Here is a 25,021-nt window from a genome sequence, read left to right on the forward strand (position 1 = left end):
GCGGCTGTTGCACTTGTTCAGTATCGACCTAGGTAGAATGGAGGTGATGTTAGGATGCGGCGTGAGCCCAGTAACGATGGTTATGTGGTAGAGTGCCGTGTTATAGGCTATCTTCAGGCTCTTCGGGCAACAAAAGCTTAGCAAGGGCATCTAAGTTGCAGCCACCTCCGCTGTGATGAGCAGCTCCTTCCTCTTCTCGCCTGGTGCCCCCGATTCTATTTGTACTCTGTATTCGCACCTGCACCTGCGCCTGTCTCGGGAATCTGGAAGTCTTGGTCTTGCCATCATCACCCCGGGCGATACGGACGGGCAGGACCCGCCAGTAATGCCTCTCCAAAAAACAGTACGCCACTTGGAGACCCAACTGGAATCGTCGCTGCAAGGTACCGCAGCAATGATAAATGCGGATACCCCCAGGCTCCAATTGAGTACTGGCGAGACTGGCTCGGGCAGTCGTGCGGGCAGTAAGCAGCTGAACGAGAGCGGTAGTCGAAGTGCGGGGACGCCAGATCTGCATATCAATGCTCGCTTGCTAATGCCTGATATCGTCGAAATGTGGTACTTCACAGCTGATAGACCATTGTTTCAGTATTGGCAGAGATGGTGGGCTGTTTTGCCAACAGCCAACCCCGGCTAAGGAGGCAATGCAAGGAGGCAATGGACCGCCTACAGGCTGGCATACCCGTGTAGAATGATAGGCCATCACAAAGTTCTTTTTTTACACGATCCTTGCTCCATTGACGGGTGTCAGCAAGCCAGTCATGCAGTTGTACCGTCGACTATAAGCGCAATTCTACTTCGGACCACAAGAGGCGAAATTATTATTGGTTCTTGTCGAATTTCGGGATAGGTGCCGATAGTCAAACGTCCGTCTCGTGTAGTGAGAAACCACCGAAGTCTTCGCATTGGGGGCGACGATATCGGCGAGTTCAGACCGGTTTGACCGCGAATGCGGCGCAGGCGGCAGAGACGTCGGTACTTGGGAAAGCGGAATGCATCATAGTTAAGTCCTAGTTAGTCCACCCCCACCTGCGCCCAGTCATTGGGCAATGGATGCCGGACAAGAGAAATCGGACATAATGTGAACACACAGAATTTTGCTTCAACAACCGGCACCAAGTCGGACACACAGCATCAGTCTTTGTGGTCTAGGTACTTCTACCTCCTCCAGCGAAGAACGTCGCAAGCTAACTGCTTGCCAGTGGTATGATTCTCGCTTAGGGCTGTACAAACCCTGAGTACTCTTGATTGCGAGAGGCCCCGTAAGTCGTGCCCAGTGCCTTTAAGCATTGGGACCAACATCTGACATTCATCCAGGTGTTCGAACCACGGCAAAGACCCTTCTTTTTGTCTTTTTTTTGGACATCCTGAAGATTCTGAAAGCCTCATAGGGCGGTGACACCGTGGGGTAAGACAAGCGGTGAGTCAAAGGAAAGTGGTGGAGATGACCGGGGTTTTGCTTTGGCTCAGGGGCCTAAGCCTCGCTAGGGTGTAAGTAACAGGTCGACGAATCTGTTATGAATCTCTGCAATGGTCGTCTAGTACTTCCAATATGCTGGGGTGTACTGTATGCATCGGGGTATCAATGGTGGCGTCTAGGGCATGCGTTCATCCGTCTTCCGCCTACTTTTCTGGAGGAGGGTTCCCGTTCTTGCCATCGCTGCTGTCTGTACCTGCCTGCTTCCGGTCTGTGTCGATTTTTATCGTGTTACCCTCATCCTTCTTGCTGCCCCTCATCTTTCCCATAAGACTTGCCGTCCGGCCTACTCCCATCTCCAGGTACTTGCCAGCCTTAGTGTCATGCCTTCCCTCAAGGTGGCTTTGTTCATCATAGCTTACGTATTCTTCGCCTTGTGGCCCGTGTGGTTTGACACCTTCTTCGAGATCGTCTTCCACCTTCTTGCTCACGGCCGGCTCATCCTTGACGCTCGATGCTAGACTCACATCTGCACTTCCCGCATTCTGTGGTCTGAGCCCCAGCTCTTTGGTAAGTTGTGAAGTGCCCTCGCTCAGAACGGCCCCAACCGTCAGTGCTGCGCCGCCTTTCCTGTTGCTGTCGAGTCCCCCGGAATGACTGGCTTCGGATTCTTTGTTTGGGTCCTCGCCCTTCCAGTCCGCCGGCTCGGCTTCGGGCACTGGCTCCCCCACTTTAGGCTCGTCCACCACCTTATCTTCATGGCCTTCTGGGTACCGCCAAACCACTTTCAGCTTGTCGAACGCACGCACACCCTTCCTTGCGCTACCTTTGATGCCATCCATAGCATCCCATTCGATCTCAAACATACCAGAACCGTGACCTTCAAAGCCACCTTCGAACCAGGCGTTAAACCAGACATGAGCAACAGATGTAACCATGGTTAGACCGGCATAACTGGCCTTGTTGCGCCGCTCGAAGTCGATGTTGACGTCGCTGGTAGGCACAATAAGTGCCCCTGCGGGTCTGAGGATGACGGTCTGTGTTGATCCAATATACGTCTTATTGAGGTTCATGCCACTCGACGATGGCGATGACCCATCGACAGGCGACGTAATCATCTCCTCGTCCTTGCGAATCTCCTTTGGTTCCATGGGTATTTGCTTGGTTGCGATGTGGCCCTCGTCCACAACCGTCTTCTCACTTCGCGTGAAGGTATGGAAGTTGTGGATCCTCTTACCTCCTTCCACATATCCCTCTGTGGCCACCTTGACGCCATCCCTCAGACCCCAGACATGTACCTCCACAATCTCAATTGGCCTCTCAACATACTTCTTCTTCATCTCATGTGTCCATCGATCCACGTACCTCACGTACCTCAGTTGACTTGGTATACTGACTCCCTGCCCAAAGCCGGCCCGCATGCGCCGTACAGTGAATCTCTCGAGCGCGTCCTCTCTTTTCCAGCCTTCCTCACTGATTAAATAGCTGCAGCTCACTGTTCCACTTCTTCCCTTTCCAGCCTTACAATGCACAACGGCCACCCTTCTCTTTCCCTCTGATCCAGTCCCTTGAATCCAATTTCTCATCGCAGCCATGACATTCGGCATTACAGAAAAAGGTGGCGGGTGGTGATCAGGCCATGGAAAATGGTGGATACGCCCGTATACTCGGTCATCAGGATAACCAGTGCCCTCGGCACGGAACTCGAATACTGCCCAATCCTCCCCATGCTTGCGGTCTAGGAATGCAACTAGTTGCTCGACAGGGTTGCGATATGCCTTCTTGGGCCAAATGGATGACGGGCCTGAGGTGACGACGACTGCAGGCACAAAGGATTAGCGACCTGTCCCAATGCAGCCACTGTTGGGGATACGCACTGTTGTCTGTGACATAGCAAAGATCGAGGCCCGCTTCCGGGTGACGGGCGCGTGGACCGGAGACGATCTGGCGAAGGAGTGAGGCCTGCAAATGAGCCCGGTTAGTTGATGACTGCAAATGTACCGTGTAAAAGATGGTGGTGTCATACCATGATAGTCCCAACACTGAGAAGCGTGGCAGTCTGAGGCTGCAGAGGGCGACGATTTGGTCAAGGCTATGTCAAGCCATCTCAGTGCAACTCTTGAATTCAGTCCTGGCTCAGTCTACAGCCGTTCTGCTGCACAACCAGGAGCGCGTGCGCAGCCAGCGCAAGAAACGAGGAAGGTGATCAGTATTGCCAAGTGACGTCAGATGGGTCGATCTAAGGTCAACAGCGCCGCTCATGCGCGTCACAAGCTCGTGCACCTCGGCGCTAGAGCTTAAGTATAGACTAGACTAGACGAGGCTTGTAGGCGGCAAGGCAATCCTATACTGGCGGGGTGTACGAGCATTCACGGGGCCGTTGTTTGAATCATCTCTGGTAATACAAAATCGTTCTCTTCTGCTATCGGTGCTGCTACTGGATATGCACAAATCCAGGATGATACATTCACATCGGGCTAAGCCCTCAATCCAACCATTTACACAGAGTCCTCGTGCTACCATATACATTGCCATACCCACGTAGGTGTCTCTAGTCATACATATCATTTCATAATACCGTGTTCCGCCTTGCCTTCTACCGTCTTTCATCTTGGCTAGTCGTTCTGAAATGGGAGTGTCCGTGGCCATACGCCCCATGATTCGTCGCGTGCACCCCTGGAGGTGGCGGAGGGCCTTGAATGTGAGGCGGCTTCTGTTGGCCAGAAAGTTGTTGATGATGGTGGTGAATCTGATGCATCTGTGCAGAGGGTGGAGGCCCAGGTGTATGCGAAGTTTGATAGGGGGCGTGCTGTGGTGGTGGCGGCTGAGGTGTGTAGCTTCGCTGGACGGGGTCGGATGAATATCCAAAGAGTCGCTGCTGGTTCGAACCAACAGGCTGTGCTGACAACAGCTGAGCTTGATGGCCATGATGGTGTTGCTGCTGCTGCTGCTGCTGATGGTGGTGCTGCATGTGCGGCGGCTGATGCTGTGGCTCAGCTGGTGGCGCTGGACCATAACGATTCGGATCAGGTCGATAGCCAAAAGGATCTCGCTCACGCTCAGGAGCACGCATCTGTTGCTGTTGGACTTCCAGTTCGCGTTGCCGCTGTATCGCTTGTTCATGCTCCCGCTCCCGCTCCCGCTCCCTATCGCGATATGGATTGGGGGGATCGCGTTGTTGTTGCTGCTGCATCGCCATATGCTGCTGAATTGTCTGCCGCTGTTGTGTGCCATAATCAATTGATGACCGGTGATGGTGTAAAGCCGATACCGGCGTCGAGCTTGTCGGTTGGGAATGATTTGGCGGGCCAGCCCCAGCGTGCTGTAGCTGATGCGTCTGGGTTTGCGCCTGTTGCGAGTGAGAGAAGCCCAGCGAGCTTACGCGAGAGTGACTTGTTGGACCAGCATCCGAGAGTGGCCGATAAGACGATAATGATTGCTGCGGTGGAGGGGAAGGATTTGAACCAGGATGTGAAAGTGGGCCCAACAGCGATCGACGATGATCCGAGGGGGGTGCTTCGACTGAGCGAGATGCTTCCATCCGTAGACCGCTGCTACCAGCAGGTGGAGGCACCACAGAGTACTGGGCAGGGCGGGGGGATGGTTGATGACTTCGCTGTTCACCCAAACCGCTCTGCGGACGGGGATCGTAACGTCCCATCCAGTCCTCATTTGGAGCAGAACTAGATCCATAGCTTGACTGTTGCTGCTCACGAAGAGGATGCGGTCCAAGGCCTCCAAGAGGAGTCCGGATGTTTCGGTCAATATCCGCTGGGCTGCCATCTAATCTGAAATGATTTCTCAATGGTTCAAATGGAGAACCATGGTGAGAAATGGTCTGCGGCGACATACCCGACTGGCGTTTCTGAGAGTCCAATGACGAGCGCTTGTTTGGCTTCTGCTCGGGTGGATCGTCATTGAGCAAACTGGCGATATTCGACTTCTTGGCAGGAGCCGGTTTGAGAGGTTCTGTTGGAGGTGCTGGAGTTGGATCAGGCCCGCTCTCTGTTCGTCGCAGAGGTACGCTACTGGCTGGGGGAGGCGTCGCAATCTGAGGCGGGATCATAGAGTAGGGTCGTGACATCGGATCCAGGTGTCTGAGAGAAGCAAGATCTCGAGCTTGCTCCATCGCCGATGGTGCCCGGCCTCCGAGGCTACCACTTCGGCTATGTTGTTGCTGAGCCAGACCAAAACGCTCATTGTGGATACTCGAGTTGAGTAGAGACACTTGAGTTTGGGCATGAGATTGTAAGCCTCCAATGTCCCGAGGTGGGCCAAGGTTGAGCTGTCGCGGTGAACCAGCAGAAATCACGTGACCTAGGTCACCGTATCTATGCTCTCCAGGACGCAATGGGTGCTGGTGAGGAGAGTTGTCTCGAGACAAGGTCTGATGCTGCAAGCCAAACGGGGGGTTCTCTTCTTTGAAGAAGCCACTCCTCGGTCCATTGTGAGGTTTGTGTGAAAGACTGACTGGACGTTGCAATTCTTCAGGTTTGGACTGCGCCAATACAGGATCTTGCAATAGCTCCCGGTTCGGTCGAGTCTTTGTCACGAGGTCTCCAGTGAGGTTGCGCTGAACGGCGTTGGAAGGGAAGTCTTCAGTATAGCTGGTTTTGACTGCCATTGCAGCGAGATCCGAGTCAGGAGCATGTTGGTCAGGGAGTGGTCGTCCGGGCTGAGATGAGGCAGTGGAAGGAGTTGCCTCGTATCGACGCTTGGTCTGTACCGCTGGACTTGGCGGTCGACCCATCGGCTCGTTATTGGCACGCTTGATTTCTGCAACCTTCGCCATCTCTTCAAGATCTGTCTTGCCCTCGGCGATCTGGCGATTGTAGTGGTTCTTGATCTGTTTGAATAGTCAGTGTTGGTCAGATGAGACGTTCGTCTTTTCTTACCATGGTAGAGGTCTTAGTTTTCATGAACTCAGCTATGGTTGCAAAATCTCGTCCATAATAAGAGATGAGCTGTGGAAACTTTTGCTGTTCCGGTACAGACCAGTAGCTGGTTGGTTGATTGGATCCATGGCCAATGATTGCAGGCATCATGCGCTCGGTTTCTGGCACACCATATTGAGTTATGTCCGCTTCTGCCAACTTATGCATCTCCAAGCCAGGCATGAGATCAGGTTTGACAAGGTTGTTCTCTGCGCGGAGCAACGTCCGGCTTCGATCTTTCAAGGCAACGACCTTTTGTGGCGATGCTTCCACCATGGTGGTAGGCACAAAATTATCATGAGCGGCCTGTGCAGCTTGTGCGGCTTGTTGTTCGGCCTGAATCTGGGCTTTGGTGCGCCTGCTTTTGGTGGTAGTTCCTCCTTTCCGACCACGGGGTGGCTTTGCTACGCCCTCAGCTGTAGCATCTTTTCCACTGACAGCCAAGCGTTTGGCGGCAGGAGCAACGGTGGAAGGGTCGCTGTCCACCGGTGTATCCCCAAAAGTGGGCGCTGCAGCTCTGCGTGGCCGACCAGTGTCTGTGACCGCGACAACACCCTCTTCACCATCTCGGTAGACCAATTCGGACATAAGCGCAGTGGATCGAGGCTTGGTCGCTGCTGCTCTGCCTCGTCTCCTCTTGGGTTGAGCACGTCGCCAAATGTCCTTGTATTTAGCCTCACCTTTAGTCAGGTAGTAGTGGGTGATGCAATCCTGGTAGGAGCGCTCGGGCAGGGCTTCTGCAATTTTGCCCCATTTCTTGGGGGTCTGACAGTATGCTTGAATGAAAGCAAGTTGTTCTTCTGGTGTAAAGTCGTCCTCCGGGGGAAGATAAGCAAATACTTCCAGTGCGAACTCTGGTTGAATGAGCTTGTTAGTGTCTTCGAAATGCAGTAGCGCAGCTTCGTTCGGCTCGAGCATCGGTGGCACAACCGCTTCGTGTTCATAGTTTGGCACCGAGCTTGAAGCAGCCTCTCTCTCTCTCCGCTCCTCTTCTTCCTTCATCGTCTGCTGCGAGAGTGCGATCGCGGCCTGGAGATCAGCCTCAGTGGTGTTGCGACCTCCACGAGTACGCTCATGGTTAACCGAGGGTGTTACCGAAGGTGCAGCAGAAGGTGCAGGAGATGCAGGTGCAGGGCTTACATGAGTATCCCTTAAAGGAAGCTCAAGACCTGCTACTTCCTGCTTCCACGAGATATAATTCTTTCGGTACTCGTTGGACATGTCCTGTAGCTCATCCAGCCAGTCGAAGGCCTCTTGCTCAAATCGCTGTCGTATCAGAGTTGTCACAGCCTCATGCTGAACTTCATCATCAGAGTTGTCGAATACGATCGGCTGACTATTCTGTTTCTTCAGATATGGTAAATCTTCGACAGGTGGAGTTGGTATAGGATTTACGGGAGGCTGGCGAAGAGGTCGTCCACGCGGTTGCGGGTGCTTGACCTCGAGCTTCTCTTGTTCTTCGGAAAGCTCCTCAGGAGAAGGTAGGCCAATCTGCGGTTGATCCACATCTTTCATCGGCTCATCCGCCACATGTTTGCTTTCAGAAGATTGTACAACAATGTTGTTGGCAATCATGTTAAGAAACTGTAACTTGATCAAGAGTCCGCGGACGACAGTGTCATGAAGTAGAGGTGGTGGCTTCCGAGCTTCGAGGGATTTGCGTTCCTTATCATACTTCTCCTCCGAAGCAGCAAAGTCGTCTTCATCAAAATCGTCCTCGTCGGCTTCTTCGTCACTGGAGACAGGTAGTGACATGTCCACATCTTCAACGGCACCTTGATCACTGGGAGCGCGATTCGCAACACGAACATCTCCGGTAGAACCCGACTTTGTTGCCGCTGGAGAGGGTCCGCTTCCAGCCATGATCGAGGGAGGATATGTGCGAGGTTTTTCGCCTGACGGTGGAAGTATGGACTGCGATCTCGGCCCAGTAGGTGCGAATGCTGGCCGATTGATAGGACTCATGATGGACGGCTTTGCGCGATTGTATTCAGGCGATATCCAGGATCGGCTGGACGTGCCTGCTTGGCTGGGCGGCCACGGGCCTTCTCTGGCATCTCGGCCGACATCTCTCTCGCGATCCGAACGCGGACCAGTGGGAATAGCAGGGCCACGAATGTCGCCCTGCGCGGCTTTGGGAGTCAAGAAAGAATTGCCAGAGTCAGATAAGGGAGGTCTGGATCGGAAGCTGGAACCGAAGGATGCTCGCGGACCAGACGGCACATTAGGAGGCATAGACTTATCAGGCGTCTGGGCAAGTGGCGGTTTTGGTTCGGGCTTCTGTTCCATCTTTTTCGGAAAGAGCTCTGTCGGGGATGTGTTGGAAGCGACTCGGGGAGGCTGCAACGGAGGTTCGGGTTTAGGCGAATCCTGAGAGATGCCGGATTTCTGGTTTTGATTGATGGTTTGATGAGCTCTATCAGCCTTGGGCCCGCTTGGTGGCTGGAATGATCCCTGCGGGACCATAGGTGATACAGACTTGGTCGGCGGTGGTCGGGAAGACGGGGGCTTCTCTGATGGCGTCGTGGCAGGAACTGACGGTGGTGGTCCATAGTCGAGACCGGCTGTCGCAGATGGCTGCGGTGCTGGCTGTTGATACGGACCTGTGTGCGAGGTTTCTCTGCGAAGTTCGTTACGTGGGAAATAATCTGGCTGATCGGCATCTCGTCGTGCGTCTCGTGCAAGGCTATTGGAGGTAGTTACCGCAGACGGTCTTCGAGTCATCTCAAAGTCCATTTTCGAGGAACGGTCTGACGGCCCATAGTGCCCAGTACTGTTGGCAGGACTTGGTGCTCGCCCACCTGGCCCGCTGCTTATGCGGGCTGGAGATTGATCTCTCTGCCAAATATCATGATCGCGCCGTTCTCTACTTCTTTCGCGACGATCGAAACGTTCGGCTCGGTCGATATCACTGCCGGCAGGTCTGCCTCGATCGTACTCACGCTCACGCCATATTCCTTCTCTTGACGGGCTCCGGTTACTGAAAAGATCCCGCTCACGCTCTCGGTCGCCCACGAACGAGCTTCTCCCTCGATTTCGATCCCAGTCTCCTCGACCTCGACCACGAGCCAAACCACCGCGGAATGACGGATTGCTGTCGCTTTGTCGGCTTAACAAAGGAGGCAGTGATTCTCGTGAATCTCGACGAGCTTTCGGGGGCGAGGCGGACCTATCCCTCGGGGGATATGGTCGAGCGTCGCGAACAGCAGCAGATGGTCTCTCAGGAGGGCCGAGTTCACGTTCGCGACGAGACCAGTCCGGCCGGTCGTCGTCTCGAGTGCGATAGGGTTGAGCGGGACGAACGTCTCGTTCGCGATCTCTATCACGATCGCGCTGACTGTTCCAAGTGTCGGCTCGACTTGCATAGGTGCCCGCTCCTCGGCCTCGAGCAGGTGGAGGATATTGATACCCACCTCTGAAACTATCGGCACGAGGCCCTCTTGGCGGATCACGATCTCCACCTGGTTCACCAGGGCCGCGGTAGGAGGAGCCACCTAAGGGAGCGCCGTAGTTGGAAGGACGACGATCATATCGAGGTGGAGATCGGTCGCGCGCAGGAGGTGCATAGCGCGACATTGGATGAAGGAAGGCGGCAACGGCTGGGTACCTCGGTGGCTGCCTCCACGCGCATCAGCCAAAGTGGGTCCTCGTTAGGTAAGGTTTGGCGCTAAGTGCGGAAAAAGTGTAGCACAGGCGATCCAAAGAAAGAACAAGCCTGGACAGGGCAGGCTCCCCCCAAACTCGAGTGCCGAGAGCGTCGAAAGACCGTCAACTGCTGCGAAGCCCCGAAGATGCGGCGCTGAAACGGTCTGCGGTGGATCGACACGCTACCGAGTTGGATTTGGGTAGGCAGCGGACGGCTAGATTTGTGCTCGCAGAGACGGACGCCTCAGAGATTGCCCGATTGACACGAGCACCTGATCTTGGCTGAAAACACGTCGCGGTTGACTACCGATCTGGTTCGGAAGCTGCGAAAAGGTCCTTGGAGAACAATTTCGGATTCGAAAGTCAATGTGACAGATTCGTAGGGGATACTCAGATGAAATCGAGACCGGTCGGAAGCTGGCGCATGCCAGTAACCCGATGCTGAACGAGTCGCGGTCTCTTGGATAAAAGGCGTAATTGGGAAAGCGCAACCTCGATGAGCGCCAAAGAATACGGGGATGAGAAATTTCAACTGCCCGGTGGCACCAGAAAGTAGCCCTGCTGCACAACACCAAAGAGTAGTTGAACCAGGGAAAGGAAAGGAAGTAAGGGATTCGCTGACGAAGAGTAGTGTGAGGAGGATGAGATGGCAGAGATTCGAGAAAGCCGATGGGGCGGCGCCTGGGATGTGACACTCTGGGCACCCGTACTCGCCGTACCAGTGCCCTTGACCACTTATTAGCGGTAGCCAGTTAAAACTCCGGGCAGGTGGCACTCGTCGCCCCACCTGCCTTGGCAAAAAGGTCCTGGAAGGATTTGTACTGTTGAGATCTTGTCCCTGGCTATAACCATCACTACTAGAATTGCCATGAGTGCCGTGCCGCCAACTAAAGCCACGGATGCCGTACTGGTACCTTCGGAACCAGTTCCCGAAGATGTTTCCCAAGTCCGAGGCATCGACTGGACTGCTCTTCCTCCTGAGCATCGGAACATTGTTGCGGACTTTGTCAACAACCTTACCGGCCAAGGATTTCAATCGAGTTCTATAGGCGATGCCATTGACATCATCAATGATATGGTCGGTCAACCCGCTGGCAGACAAGATAAGAACACTTTCTGATCGTAAGTAGAAGGCGTGGAAAGACCCAGAAACGGGCGAGAAGACTACCATCTTTTTGGGCTACACCTCCAATATGATTTCTTCTGGTCTGCGAGATACGTTCCGCTATCTTGTGCAACATCGCCACGTATCTGCGATCGTAACAACAGCAGGTGGCGTCGAAGAAGACTTCATCAAGTGTCTCGCTCCTACTTTTCTCGGTTCGTTCTCTACTTCCGGCGCTGCCCTTCGAGCAAAAGGTATGAATCGCATTGGCAACTTGTTCGTGCCCAACAACAATTACTGTGCATTCGAAGACTGGTTGATTCCCATCCTTGACACCATGCTTGAGGAACAAGAGGCGGCATTCAAGGATTCCGGCGAACGATTCACCTGGACTCCCAGCCGTGTTATTCATCGCCTTGGAAAGGAAATCAATAACGAGGAGTCGGTGTACTATTGGGCGTACAAGAACGACATACCGGTCTTCTGTCCGGCACTGACAGATGGTAGTTTGGGGGACATGCTGTATTTCCATTCCTTTAAGGCTTCACCACTTCATTTGGGAATCGATATTGTGCAAGACATCCGGAAGATCAATACCCTCGCAGTTAGGGCAAAGCGGACAGGCATGATCATCCTTGGGGGAGGCGTTGTGAAACACCACATTGCTAATGCGAACCTCATGCGCAACGGAGCTGAAAGTGCAGTCTACATCAACACTGGCCAAGAATTCGACGGCAGTGATGCCGGTGCACGACCAGACGAAGCTGTCAGCTGGGGGAAGATCAAGACCGATGCGAAGAGCGTCAAGGTAAGGCAAATTCGCCACCTCTATAAACGCCGCTAACTTCTTCAGGTCTACGTCGAGGCAACGATTGCCTTTCCATTGATTGTTGCCTCCACATTCGCGAAGCCCGACGCAAGCGAGGATGGAAACATGTGAATATTATGCTGCCAGAGCCCCCTGCCGCCCACTACCAAAGGCCATGTAGGCTTGGATGCAAAAGATCCGGTGTGGGCGTAGCTTTTGGACGGCTTCGAAGCGAGGCTGAGCCACTCGGAGACACAAGGCCGGGAAATGATATGACTCAAGGAGGCTCGCAGGCCGGGTGTGTGACCACAGTGGGGGCTTGCGAAAGGACTGCGCAGCCGTGTGGAGGCCAGGCGCACACTAGGCTGCCGGACCTGAGAGCCCAGAAGCTTTAGCCTTCGAAGGTCGGTGCAGCGCCTGTGGCATTTGAGTAGTTTCGATCGAACGACAAAAAGCGTGAAGGCCCTATGATGGAGCAGTGGGTCTTTAAGAAAGCTGCGTAAGCAACTGCACCACTGTGCGAATCCTAGTAGGCGCAATCCAGCTTCAGCAAGCCAAAGAGCCTCACTTTTGGTCCGCGAGTCCAAGCCCTGGTAGCCCCAGCGGCGATTGGTCCGCCCCCAGCTCACCGGTCCCGCAGTGGGATAGGCGGTTTGTCCATGCTGGAGCCTTACTCCAAAGGATGATCCGTCCTAGGCACCTGCCGTGGACTCACGAAATGTAAAGCCGTGGACCCGTCTGCACTGGCTGTGCCTTCAGCAGCGAAGCAGGGCTGTCAGCCAGTCCAGTAACAATATTTATCTCCTCTTGTGTCGCCTTCACTTTTGCCCGACTTCGCCTTTATCGTGTCTCACACCCCGCTACCATCTTACCCCGTCTTCTTGACATGTAGCGGTACGCCCCATCTGTTCCTGCCTGACCGCCAGTACCCAGCCTGTATACTCCGGTATCCATTAACTGAGTCACTGCCTTCTAGCTCTACAGTCATTGTGACTCCCACGACTGACACCAGGTGAAGCTGCCCGGCTTCCAATCATGGACAGCCAAATCCGATCTCCAGTGCTCATGCAGCACATGTCTCCGCCTCACATCCTCACAAGTTCGGAGACCAGCCTTGTTCGATCTATGCCAGCGTCCCCGTCCGAGGAGTCTCCTCCGCCTGCAGATATCCTCATGGCAGCAACAGTACATGAGCCCGTGCTAATGCCTTCACTGACGGCAGAGGCCCGTGCGGCTGAAGCAGCCCCAGAATCGCTGGAAGGACAACCACAGGCCGAGAACGATTTGAGACCTACAGATGTTACACACAATACAGAAATAACTCCTGAAGGCAGGCCACAAGCTATTGAAGAGCAATCTCCAGAGTTAACCGACCAACCTCAGCAACCAGTGCCACAAGAGGAAGAAGACTCTCGGGTGGCAGATTCCCCATCAGCCGAGCAACCCACAGAACCCTCACCCCCCCAATTGTCAGAATCGACTAGTGAAGAGTCCCCTTCTCCGACCCCCAATCACCCCGAACAACCTTCAGAGCCTGCCGAGGATGGCGCTGCGCCTGCTCCGAGCCCGCAGGAAACAAGCCCAGAAGAGTCCGAAACAGCAGCTCCTCCGCCACAACCTGAGGTGCCAGAATGGGTAACATGGGAAGACGATCTCTCTACACCAACAGAGGAAGAGCTGGAAGCAGTCAAAGATTCTGAAGCCGAGAATGACGCTACAAATGTGGCTGCATACGAGAAACACATGTTTCCAGACCATGACGATCCCGATCAGAGACCATACAAGAAAGTTCGGCTGAGCTGGATCATCAAAGGTGTGCGAGGCACAAGAGAGCGGCCCAATATGGCTCGTACCATGAACTCTCCAGCTGCGTGCATCGACGGGCTTTACTGGACGATTAAATTCTTTCCAAGAGGAAACAAGTGCTCTTCGCTCAGCGCATATATTCAGTGCAGCAAGGATAAACCAGAGCCAGACAAGGAGGTAGTCGAAAGCACATTCGCCTACTTCGAAGGTCCTCCAGATGCTGATTTGGGTAGGACTGCTGAGCCTACAAGCCGTATCAAGGTCGAGGCAACACCCGTTGTCAAGCCCGAAGACAAGTCACCGCCGCAGGAGACGACTAAGGAAGCCAGTGCCAGCAATGATACCGCCAGCGACACCGATGAGATCCAACCGGCAGTGACGTCGAGTCTGAGTGAAGAAGACAAGGATTTCCGAGCTTCCGCTCAGCTTGGCATGGTCATGTACAACCCCGAGGAACCCCGGACTGCGACGTATCACACATCCGAGCATCAATTCAATCCAAACAATTGCGACTGGGGTTGGACGAACTTTGTGGGCAAGTGGGAAGAGATTCACATTCGCCATCGAGGAGAGCGCCAACCTCTTCTGAGGAACGACACTATTGGCATTGACGCTTACATTCGAATCTTTGACGACCCTTCTCAAGCGTTGTGGTGGCACAGTTCGGATTCCAATGAACCACTCTGGCCTTCGAAGTTACTTGCCGGCTACCTTCCAATGGGTACGCCGCCATTGTACCACAGCCCTGCAGTGGCGTGTATCACAACTTGGATGCTCCTCGCGCCTTTCCGGTATGTTATTCAGAGTGTTGACACCGGCAAGTGGCGGTCAGACTCACAAATCAAGCCTCGTCCATTTATCGCTCGTCTACAACAGGTAGCCCACCAGATGCGCCATCTGAAGGACGATGTGTATGTCAATGTTTACCCAGCTGTCGAGACCCTCCGGCAGTATGGCGAGACCTACAATGACGTCCTGAGTTTCTGGGAGGTTTTCCGGCGAGCGATTGAACTGGAGCTTGATGGTGAGACAGAGCTGCTGCGACAACTGGCAGCCATCTTTGAAGTGTCGGGCCAGCAGTATCATCTGCCTGCTCTTCCTGTACGTGGAGTTGGTGATGTTCAAACTGCACTTTCTATGATCAAACAGCCAGCAGATCTACCGTCCACGGGCCCCGATTTCCTTCCTCTGATGCTGGAACGCGAGGCTTTCGACAAGATTTCACGGGAATGGAAGATGTATCACGATTTGATCCATTTGAACGATAATATCACACTCCCCTTCGGCCAAAGCACGGACTACACGCTCTACGGGTTTGTGGTTCATGTTGGAGCCCGTAACTCGGGTAGGTTTTACAGCATTCTCCGGCCTAATGGCCCCAATACCAAATGGCTTGCTTTCGAGGATGGAGATGGAAACAAGATCTTCTCCTACACACGCAACACGATCAAGGAGTACGAGGGCTTGACTGGTCATGAGCTCGACAACTTCAACTCGACAAGACAAACCGCCTATATGGCCTTATACATCAAGACGGAGCGCCTGAAAGAGTACCTGCCTGGCAAGCTTGAGGACTACAACGCCCCACAGTGGCTTATGAACTCCGCAGAAGACGTGGAAGAAACCCCCGAGACCATCGCATTCGAAGTATATCACGATACAGGTGCAATAGGTCGTCAAGGTTTACTCGACATGTTCAACCTCAAACAGTTCTCTGGAGACAGAGGAAGTTTCCGCAGCTGGGCACTACCATCCAAAACTACCATTCAAGAACTCAGAGAACAGCTTGCTTGCTCCATGGGTCTGCGCAGTCCAGAGCACCTTCGTGTTCTCAACATGACCTATGGCGAATTAGGTCACTACGATAATGCCATGTGGGGACAGCTTACTCTGACATCTACTCTGGGAAGCTTGGCTACCGATGTGAGACCGCTCTGTCTCTGGACCTCGACTCTGCAGACCGAAGAAGATGTTAAGCTCTTCAAGATGCCGGAACCCATCGTGCCTGACAAACCCTCCGAGGAATCCTCCAGCGATGAATCCAGGGCCGATGCAGCTTCAGAAGAGGCCACTGCAGAAAGCGCTGATGATGAGACCAGAGATGATACTGCTCCGAGGGAGCCGGAAGCAGAAGCACCCGCCAACGAAACCAGAGACGAGTCTACTCCGAGGGAGATAGATGATGAAGCTTCTCCAACGAATCCATCTCAGCCGGCCACCAACGAGAATGAGATGCAGCCTCCTGCGGACGGCGTTCAGCCTGCGAGCGATAATGTTCTATCCCGACCTGCTTCTGATTCTACCGCTGGCGAGAATGCGTTTCAAGTAAATGCGGGGCAAGCTGCCAGTCAGGTCGCCGCTCAAATTGTTCTTGCACAGGACAATAGCAACGAGGTCGCTGCGAATCAATCTTCTGACGCGGTCGCGGCAGGGGTCGCCCACGAGGCATCCCCGCAAGAGGCTGCAGCTACAAGCGAACCTGCAACAGTGGTGTCTGCTGTCGAAGAACCTGCGGTACCACAGACACCTGCCGAAACGACCGAAGCTCCGATTGCAGAGGCACTGACCCTCCCATCACCAGCAACGGCGCCTCAGGTTTCAGACACGCCGTCAATCAATGCCTCAGATTCCCCAGAGTCCAACGTAGTTGCCCCAAATTTGGAAGTGGTAGTAGGCGAGAATTATACCGCTTCTGACGCGCCTGAGACACCTCGACCTGTCGAACACGGTCACCTTATCGATGCTGTCCTTTCGGAGCCAGAGAGCGCAAACGACGCGGCTGTCATTGAGCAAGTTGTGACTCTAGTGGCTGGCGCCCAAGCTACTGTACCCGAGCATGGGACGAGCGCCGAAGACGAAGCTGCCATTGCCGCTCTCATCGCCGCCGATGCTGCCGAACTAAGCGGGAGATCTGTCCAGAACAGAAATCCTTCCAGCGATGAGTCCCCTACTCCTGCCCGCGAGACAATCGAGCCTCAACCACCAACTGAAGCTGCTCCCGAAGCTCAACTAGATACACCCTCACCCCCTTCACCGGAAGCTCCCACCACTGTTCCTTGCACTTATGCTTTCCTCCAATTCTTCTCTCCCACACAGCAGACCTTCACCGTCCACCGCACCTTCTTCGCTGCACGAAGCGCACCGGTCCGCTCCACGATCCGCTCGCTCCTTTCGTACCCGGAAGATCGTGCATTCAACGTATGGTATCGGACGACGGCCGTCGATGGGGCCAAGGTCGGCGAAGGCGAGACTTTCTACGACATTCAAGCTGTCGACGGCTTCGACATCATTGTTGGGGATGTCCTTCCTGAAGACGAAATCAACAGACTCCGTTCCGAAGGCAAGTTCTGGGAGCCTTTTGGTCTGTCGAAATTCCTGCGCATGCAGCAACGACGCTATCCATACGCGATCACAACCTCAGAGGGTGCGGAGGTCGAGATCAAGGAGTTCGGCGGCGAGTATTACAAGGGGCCGCTTGCGAACGGGCGACAGCACGGCCTCAAATGTGAGCTTATTTACGCCAACGGTCAAAGCTATGTCGGACCCTTGCAGTGCCAGCAGCGTCATGGTAAAGACGGCCGAATGACTTACCAGAATGGAGATGTGTATGAAGGCGAGTGGAAGAATGACGAGCAGCACGGTCAGGGGACATTTGTGCAGAAGCGTACAGGCAATAAGTACGTTGGCGGTTTCCGAGATGGGAAGCGATGGGGCAAGGGCACGACACACTGGGAGGTGGCAGACGAAGAAGCGGACCTATGCCAGATTTGCTACGGGGAGGAGATTGATGCGCTGTTCTATGACTGCGGGCACGTGTGTGCGTGTGTGGATTGCGCGAAGCAGTGCGAGACATGCCCGATTTGCAGAAGATCGGTGCGACATGTGGTGAGGATGTGGAGAGTGTAAAGAAGTGTGCAAAGCGTTTGAGCGTGGCGCCCGTTGTTTTTGGGGATAATTGACTATAGCTGGCTGAAGGATCGGAGAATATTGGAGCGTCTGTGAATTTTTCAAATTGATCTTTTTGCGCCTGAAGTTACATGGCCGACGTATGATGGCTATTTGGGTCTGGCTTTGAGGGGGAGGAGGGGTTGACGGTGTTTGAGGATTGAATGATGAATGGATGATGATGGGACCACCGGCAAATGTCGACACCAGCGAGCACGAGTTTTCGTACCCACGGCTGCGTACGTACCTATCAAGCGAGAACTCCTCCAAATCTTGATTGACTCTCGCGCGCGCAAAAGAATGTCGCTGTAGAAAGAGGGGAGGGGATGAAACGGCGGCAGCATTGCGTGATAAACCATGTCTTGTTGCGTTTTATCCCCTTGTCTATGCAGTGCAGATCATGGTATAGCATAGCATAGCATTCCGCTCGAGTGCGCAACTGTCAAATGGCGGAAGACCCTGGTCCTCGACTGTAGATACAATACAACATCTTCTGAGGAAGGCTATGACTAGCCGTGTTTTGTTCCATACTCTTTCTCCCTGTCCCTGTGCTATGCTCTTGGATGCCGTTTCCTCGCACGGTACCGCCTCTGTCTGTCGTTATTCCCTCTCGCTCTTAAAAGCGACGTTTGCGTAGCCTTATGAATTGATTTTTGGCGTTGCTGGTCGGTTGTTTCCCGACTTCTGTTCCCCATGACGTGGGATATCGTCGCCTCGCTGCAGCAAGCCCATTGAGAGTAGGTAGGTAGAAGCCTAGGGGCGATGAGGTTGAGGCATTGGTACGTGTGCACCTCTTCTGCAGCTAGCAGCCGCCATTGTCGTACTGCGTCGAGGCAAGTGCGATCCGAATGTCGGTGCTAGAATGACAGGTGACGTGATCAGACGCGTTCCTATCCAACTGGCAAGGCCCGCGTCCATGCTACCGGCAGTAAGACAACGAGTTGCCTTGTGTCCAGCTCTTGTGCTCCTTCCTCATCACATCATCAACTACCTCCCCTCCATATCAGTGTCGTCAAGGCTACTCAGCTCACCTTCGAGGTCCCAAGCTCCGTCGCCGCCGGTACCACCTCCACTGCCCAGCATGGGAAAGTCTACTTTCCGGCTCTCGATGCCCTCGGCCGCCTTCAGCAGACTACCGACTGCACTCTCCAAGATGCCGCTCGCAATCTCCAAGAACTCTGCACTCTTGTTGCTGACCCGCAGCGTCCATCGATACTCCATCAGGCGCCGCTGATAGAACTCGGCCTCGTCCTGCGAGACGGAGGTGACGAAACACAAGCCGGCAAAGGTACCGATGAGGGCAAAGTTGAACTTGCTGCAGAAATACCAGAAGCTTTGCAGGTGTTCGGGTTTGAGACGATTGAAGAAGTCCATTGCGCTGATGAGGCGGGCCTTTGCGGCGGATCGGCAGATCTGAATGAGGTACGGATCTGTCGAAGGACTCAACGAGCGCAGAATACGGCGGTGCAGGGTGATCTCGGTGGCGAAGTATGCGAGATGCAGGTAGCCGACTGAAGACAAGACACCAGAGCGGGTGGCATCCATCCGCAGGTTTTCGGGGAGTTCTGACCACCACGTCTTCAGGCGCACCTGAATTGGCTTGGCGCGCTCGAGCACGGCCTTGGTCGGGTCGTAGGAATGTGTGATGTCTAATTCGGCTTGTAATGAGTACAGCTGTTCAAGGATGGAGCTGAGCATTTTGGAGAGGGAGATGAGCTCATTGAAAAGAGTACGGCCCTTCTCCACTTCGGCGACAATGTCTTCCTCCTCGCCAACGGCATCGTCAGGAAAGTCTTCGGAGGACACAGGCTGCACGGCCCAGTTGCTCAGAGCGATGTGTGGTGGGCGGGCATAGATGAGAGCAGACCAGGTGTCTTGATTGAACAGGGCCCACGCAAGCCGCTTACGGAGGGCACGCTCCCAGACGGGAATACGCCAGGAGGAACAGTCGAGATGGAGGCCTAGATCTTGGCCGATGGCGACGATCTGGCAGGTGAGTTGCCACGAGCTTATGCTGCCGGGACGCTGCAGTAGAAGCAAACCCGCTTGGACGGTAGAGACTTTTGGGCGCTGGGAGGTTTCTTGCAGAGAGCGAAAGGCAATGTCTTCGAGGAGGGTGATGTCGGGTTTGACGTGGCCGCGGAGTTCGGGGGAGTATGACCACCAATTCAGTGCGAGAATGTAGACAGCGGCAAGGAGGGGAGGGGAGAAGACACGGTATGAGCGGGCGTAGCGCTCGAGGTACAAGTCCTTCTGCAGGATAGGGAAGCTGGGATGAACGATGCGGAAGTAGAGGCGAATGAGGGCGGAGCCGTGGGGTGCTACAATGCTCTCGATCTGGTCGACGTCACGCAGATCTTGGGATTGGTTGGGCTGGTCAGCGTCGGCAAACTGGTGGAAGAACTCGGACGGGCCGACTTTGCGGAAGGTGCCTTGCTCGGCGACGGCTTCGTCGTGGTCGTCGTCGTAGAGGCGGAGGTCGAGGAGGGCATAATCGTGCTCGTCGGTGGGGCCGATGTACTTGGCATATTGCTGGATTTGCAGACTGGTCATGGTTCAATCAAAGGCAGACAGGAGACAAGGTTTGGGAGACGCGACATACCCGAGTGTTTGTCTGGCCAGGAGGTCAGAGGTGTAAGAGGGCGCTGGTGGGTTCAAAGTGGAATGGTGAGGAGCTCCGTCGGGCAGGTTTCTGTTATCAAGAGAGGCTTGGGGTCAGGGCTTAAAACTTCGCGGATAATGATAAAGGAACTGCTCAGCATTGGAGCATCTTACAGGTGGTATCGATTGGCCGCGGCCTCCACGTTGATAGCCGCTCGCGTGGCCGGGGTGGTGTCGGCCGAGGAATCAGTGCCTGGGCTGGTAAAGGTGCAGGACTGCCGGTTTTCGAGACAGGTCATACACGAAGTTGAGCTGGGGAGGAGCGTGCAGCGGGTCTGACGTCGCCGGCACGCGTCACAGGGCACGGGGGGCGGCGTCGGCACAAAGTCGACGGGCGGATCGGCGTGGATGCTCATGCTTGAGGCGTGCGATACACGGGACCTGCATGGTCCAGTATCGGTGAGGTGTAGACTATGCAGACGGCGGTCTTTGTACTATCTATCGCGTCCAAGCGTCGAAACGTCAAAACCCTGGTCGCCGGTGACGAGTGGTTAAGCCTCGGGGCAGACCCGCATCCGCCTGCAACACGACTGGCAGTTCAGCCCACGGCCACACTCCCACGCAGCTACATAGAGCCCTGGGGCCGGTTCAGCAATCTATCTCGTAACGATTGCTTGAAAGAGGAGCCTGGCGAGTGGCCTTCCCACCACCTTGGTGCCCATGGGGTCGCATGGGTCGCATGGGTCGCATGGGCTATCTGCGCTCTTATCGCGACCTAATCATGCGTACCCTGATTGGTGGGCGGCTATAAGTGTTACACAGACGTCGACTCAGATCTTTCGAGCTGTTGGAGCTCCGAAGCCTTGTGTCACCAGCTCTAGTCTAGGCTGTTTCAGGTAAAGGCCACCGTGATCAGTCTCGGTACTCCTTGTCCACCCGACGGTAGTGTTCCGACACATACGATCTGTCATCGTCTTCCTCGCGGTGTCGGTGACGGCGACGATGCCTCCTGTGCCGCCTCTCACGCTCCGGCTCCGGCTCCGGTGATGGTGACCGAGCCGGCGATGGTGCTCGTTGTGGTGAGTATGGCCTACTGCGTCGATCGAAATCCCGATTGATGTCCTCCTCATAATATCTCTCCCGTCGCTCGTAGTCTACTTCCTCATCGTGGTTTTTCTTATGTCGTCTCTTACTACGAGACCGCGGAATGGTCCTGCTGACAAGACTGGTCCGCCCGTCAAAGTCCTCGTCCAACCGTTCACCGCGGTGGTCGATCAAATACTGTCCAGCCAACGCCGCTTCAGTCCCAGGGCGTTCGTGTCGCCTCTCCGTGGCGTCATGGTCTCTGATCTGCGTTTTGTGGAATCCGATGCTGCGTTCATGACGCCGAGTATCAGACGATGGAGAATGTTCATGTCGGAAGGCGCTGGGCATCCGCCGCGGAGCCATCGGTGCGTCTGGCATGTCCCGTTCCACCTCCAATGCTCGGCCTCGTTCTCGGCGACTGTACACGCTCCGTCGATCGTCCTCGGGGTCTTCAGTCACCTGAACTTGCATCATCGCATCAACAATACTTCTGCTTCTTCCTATTGATTTCTCTCTCGGTCGGGGTGCTGTCACAACCTCGTAGTCGTATCGACCACGTGGGCCTCCAGTCTCAATGATGATCGCGCCAGACTCGCTTCGCTCAGGCCGAATGATTTCCCACTCAGTCAGATCTCGATCCCTGCTATCAAGAATGATGGCATTGCCGGATCTTCCATATGGCTCGTCTCGGTCAACAAAGTCGTACTCGGTTCTGGTGTTATGTCGGGGTCTAGGTGCCAGTGCCATCTCTTGTTGCCTGATGCTGCCATGATCACTCTGTGTTGATATCCGCTCAAGGTAATCACCGGATCGTCGTGGCCCACGTTCATCATCGTAACCGTAGTCGTGTCGCCTGTAGCGGCGGTTATCATTTTCAGCCTCATAAACATCCTGATCCCGGATACGGGATTTGTAGACAACTTTGTACTCTCGGTCGGCCATTCCGCAACATTCATCAATGACTTCGTATCTACCGCCGTTTCTGATTCATGAAAGGTTGTCGCGGCGAGTGTCAGCTGAAACACGCCTGAACGCCTCGGGCTGCACAATGGGCGTTGGCGGGCTTGGAAATGACGTCGTCTGGCAAGCGGCCCAACGCCAACTCATCAATTGGAACGGCGGTGTGTGAGGGCAAACAACGTTCGAAATCTCTAGGAGAATCGTATGCTGAAATTTCTCCAGTGGTATCATGCTCAAACAGGTGGGAAGGGCGTGAGGCTGGTGATGCAGCACCACAGCAGCGATTTCATTCCTGTTCTCGGAAGGGCCTGCTTCAGTTGAAACGAAAGGCGCGACCATGTTTATTGTAAATCTAGATAGATTGGCAGGTGCCAGCAATGCTGGGAAAGAAGATGCAGGATACAGATGCCTTGCTAAAGACGTCCACTCTCATACTCTTGTCGGATCTTCCATTGATTCTAATCGACACTTCATCGACGCTTCGGCGATGCAGCAGCTGGCACGGCTTCCAACCCAGGACCCGCCTCGCCCCAAACGCCCTCTTGCCTCCTTGCCCAATCATTATAGAGCGTACAGGTCTCCAGCACCTCCACCGGCACATCATTCTTCATAGCTTGGAGCTCGTCCGCCCTCTCAATGAGCGAGGTTACCATTCCCGCGGCCAGATGCCACGCTAGATGGCAGTGAATCGGCCACACTCCGGGATTGTCGGCCTCGTACTGCAAAACCACATAGTTGGGACCAATGTTCGGGTCACTCGCGTTGGCACCGAAATGCATCGCTTGGACGTCTCTCCTCAGAGGGTTTATGGGGTTCGTAATCGTTCCGTCCCACTCTCCAACACCCTGAGCCAGAACCTGGAAGTCGTGGCCGTGCAGATGCATAGGATGAGGTGGCAAGAATTCGGAAACGAGAACAAGCCGAACTATACGTGCCGAGTACGTCGAATAGACATGATTCTCAGGCGGAAACGTTGTAACGCCGTCCAGAACCGAGTGCAGGAGTGGCTGGCCATAAAGATTGGAAGAGTCGAAAGTTTGGTTGTTGATAACATAGCGAAGATGGCCCGCCGGAAAGAAAACGGCATTCAGGTGTAGACTTAGCGTGAGGTCGGGAGCTTGTACCGGCATAGAATAGACAGGATGAAGCAGTGAGATGTCACCAGTATCGCACACAGGGTTGGCGGGATGAGCAATGCCGACTGATTGAGGAGCGGTTTCGGCCGGTGCGTTTGGATAGGCGATGATAGCTAGCGCATCGCTGTCCGCTTGGGTGTCGGAGCATATCTCGCTGTTTGAAGCTCGAAGCCAATACGATTGCGTTGAATCTGCCGAGGCCGTAAATATCACATCGATCCTTTGCCCAACGGAGAGAACCAATTTGTCCACTTGATGGGGCTCCACGGGCACGAAATCCACAGCCATGACAGTGAAGGCATGACTGTCTAGAGAGACCGTGAAGAACGAGCTGCTGCCAGTGTTGACGAAACGCATCCGATAGGTTTTGCCGGCTTCTACATCCCACCGCTTATAAGGCACGTTATCCGTGCAAGGGGTACCATCCGTGATATCAGTGCAGGGGTACCGACCCGCGCCCGCTAGGAGATTCGAATCCGCTAACGGTCTTATGTCGTCCAGCTGAGTAGAAGGCCCGAGAGCCTTCTCGAGCAGATCAGTAAAACAACCATGGTACCAATCAGAGATCAGAACCGGACCCAGATCTTCGTCATACTCAACGTGATCACTCGGGCCATGAACCACGATAGGTCCGACAATGCCCTGGGTATATTGAGCAGAGACGTGTGAGTGATACCAAGACGTTCCGTATTCATCTGCCCGAAAACGATATGTTAAGTTGTGTCCTGGAATGAGCGGACACTGGCTGGTTATTGGAACACCGTCAAACCAAGGTGTGCCAGGCATGTTGAAACCATGCCAGTGAATACTAGTGGGCTCCTCGGGGTCTCGAATGTCGTTCACGATGTTGACTTCAACCCAGTCGCCCCAGTTTGCCTCGATCAGAGGGCCTGGAAACTGTCCATTGACCAATATTGAAGCTCTGTCCACACCATCAGGGGCGATTGTAGCGCGAGCGATCGTGAAGTCGTAGTACCGTATCTCCCCTGTATCGGGAACATCGTGCTGTGGATGGGTGCCTTGTACAGTTCTTCCCTTCCAGGGGCATTCCCCGCCCTACAAGTCTCAGCAGGGGAAAAGATACCTTGGGAAAACCATACACCAACCCAGCGACTGAGCCCTGATACCCCATGTGAGCCAAGGGCCGCGGATAGGACAAGAGCTGTAATGAAGTACATGGCAAGTATGCTGATTGGCCAAGCTGCAGCTCACTTCTTGAGGACACTGGCACGGCCTCTGTCGTAACGATGACAGCCGGCCATCTTATATACATAAGACACTGATGAAGAATATCTCGGCGGCTGCATGTTGCACCACTAGCCGCAAGACTCATGTCAAGCAGCCATGGGCACATGTAGCAACACTAGCTCGACTAGGGCTGATGGCGCGCTGATAGATCTCCCGCGTTTGTGCATCTGTAGGATGAGAAGAAGTAAGGTAATATAAGGCCACCTATTGATGCGACTCGACCCGTATTCGGAGGGCCGTAAGTGCACGTGTTGTAGGGAAGCGTTTGCGCATAAACACGACCCAGGAAGCTCACATATTGGGTGCTGAACTAGGTAACGAGTGAGTCCT

At 54.4% G+C, this 25,021-nt stretch overlaps 7 protein-coding genes across 7 annotated transcripts; 2 read left to right on the plus strand and 5 right to left on the minus strand.

The window, feature by feature from the left end:
• Positions 1 to 1,623: 1,623 nt before the first annotated feature.
• Positions 1,624 to 3,024, minus strand: HMPREF1541_00301 (uncharacterized protein; the record flags this gene model as incomplete). Its single annotated transcript, XM_008712607.1, has 1 exon — positions 1,624 to 3,024. One exon carries the CDS (start codon positions 3,022 to 3,024, stop codon positions 1,624 to 1,626), a length of 1,401 nt encoding a protein of 466 aa, XP_008710829.1.
• Positions 3,025 to 4,795: 1,771 nt separating this feature from the next.
• Positions 4,796 to 9,927, minus strand: HMPREF1541_00302 (uncharacterized protein; the record flags this gene model as incomplete). Its single annotated transcript, XM_008712608.1, has 3 exons — positions 4,796 to 5,193; positions 5,270 to 6,263; positions 6,313 to 9,927. The coding sequence occupies 3 exons, from the start codon at positions 9,925 to 9,927 to the stop codon at positions 4,796 to 4,798; spliced, it is 5,007 nt and encodes a 1,668-aa protein (XP_008710830.1).
• A 937-nt stretch (positions 9,928 to 10,864) lies between these two features.
• On the plus strand, positions 10,865 to 12,041 carry HMPREF1541_00303 (deoxyhypusine synthase; the record flags this gene model as incomplete). Its single annotated transcript, XM_008712609.1, has 3 exons — positions 10,865 to 11,074; positions 11,127 to 11,909; positions 11,955 to 12,041. The coding sequence occupies 3 exons, from the start codon at positions 10,865 to 10,867 to the stop codon at positions 12,039 to 12,041; spliced, it is 1,080 nt and encodes a 359-aa protein (XP_008710831.1).
• A 903-nt stretch (positions 12,042 to 12,944) lies between these two features.
• On the plus strand, positions 12,945 to 17,621 carry HMPREF1541_00304 (uncharacterized protein; the record flags this gene model as incomplete). Its single annotated transcript, XM_008712610.1, has 1 exon — positions 12,945 to 17,621. One exon carries the CDS (start codon positions 12,945 to 12,947, stop codon positions 17,619 to 17,621), a length of 4,677 nt encoding a protein of 1,558 aa, XP_008710832.1.
• Positions 17,622 to 18,647: 1,026 nt separating this feature from the next.
• HMPREF1541_00305 (uncharacterized protein) lies at positions 18,648 to 20,213 on the minus strand (the record flags this gene model as incomplete). Its single annotated transcript, XM_008712611.1, has 1 exon — positions 18,648 to 20,213. One exon carries the CDS (start codon positions 20,211 to 20,213, stop codon positions 18,648 to 18,650), a length of 1,566 nt encoding a protein of 521 aa, XP_008710833.1.
• Positions 20,214 to 21,173: 960 nt separating this feature from the next.
• HMPREF1541_00306 (uncharacterized protein) lies at positions 21,174 to 22,289 on the minus strand (the record flags this gene model as incomplete). Its single annotated transcript, XM_008712612.1, has 1 exon — positions 21,174 to 22,289. The coding sequence occupies one exon, from the start codon at positions 22,287 to 22,289 to the stop codon at positions 21,174 to 21,176; it is 1,116 nt and encodes a 371-aa protein (XP_008710834.1).
• Positions 22,290 to 22,777: 488 nt separating this feature from the next.
• Positions 22,778 to 24,621, minus strand: HMPREF1541_00307 (uncharacterized protein; the record flags this gene model as incomplete). Its single annotated transcript, XM_008712613.1, has 2 exons — positions 22,778 to 24,499; positions 24,550 to 24,621. 2 exons carry the CDS (start codon positions 24,619 to 24,621, stop codon positions 22,778 to 22,780), a joined length of 1,794 nt encoding a protein of 597 aa, XP_008710835.1.
• Positions 24,622 to 25,021: the final 400 nt, after the last annotated feature.

The sequence above is a fragment of the Cyphellophora europaea genome, assembly GCF_000365145.1.
Source record: "Cyphellophora europaea CBS 101466 unplaced genomic scaffold supercont1.1, whole genome shotgun sequence".
In the NCBI taxonomy this organism is placed as follows: Eukaryota; Fungi; Ascomycota; class Eurotiomycetes; order Chaetothyriales; family Cyphellophoraceae; genus Cyphellophora; species Cyphellophora europaea.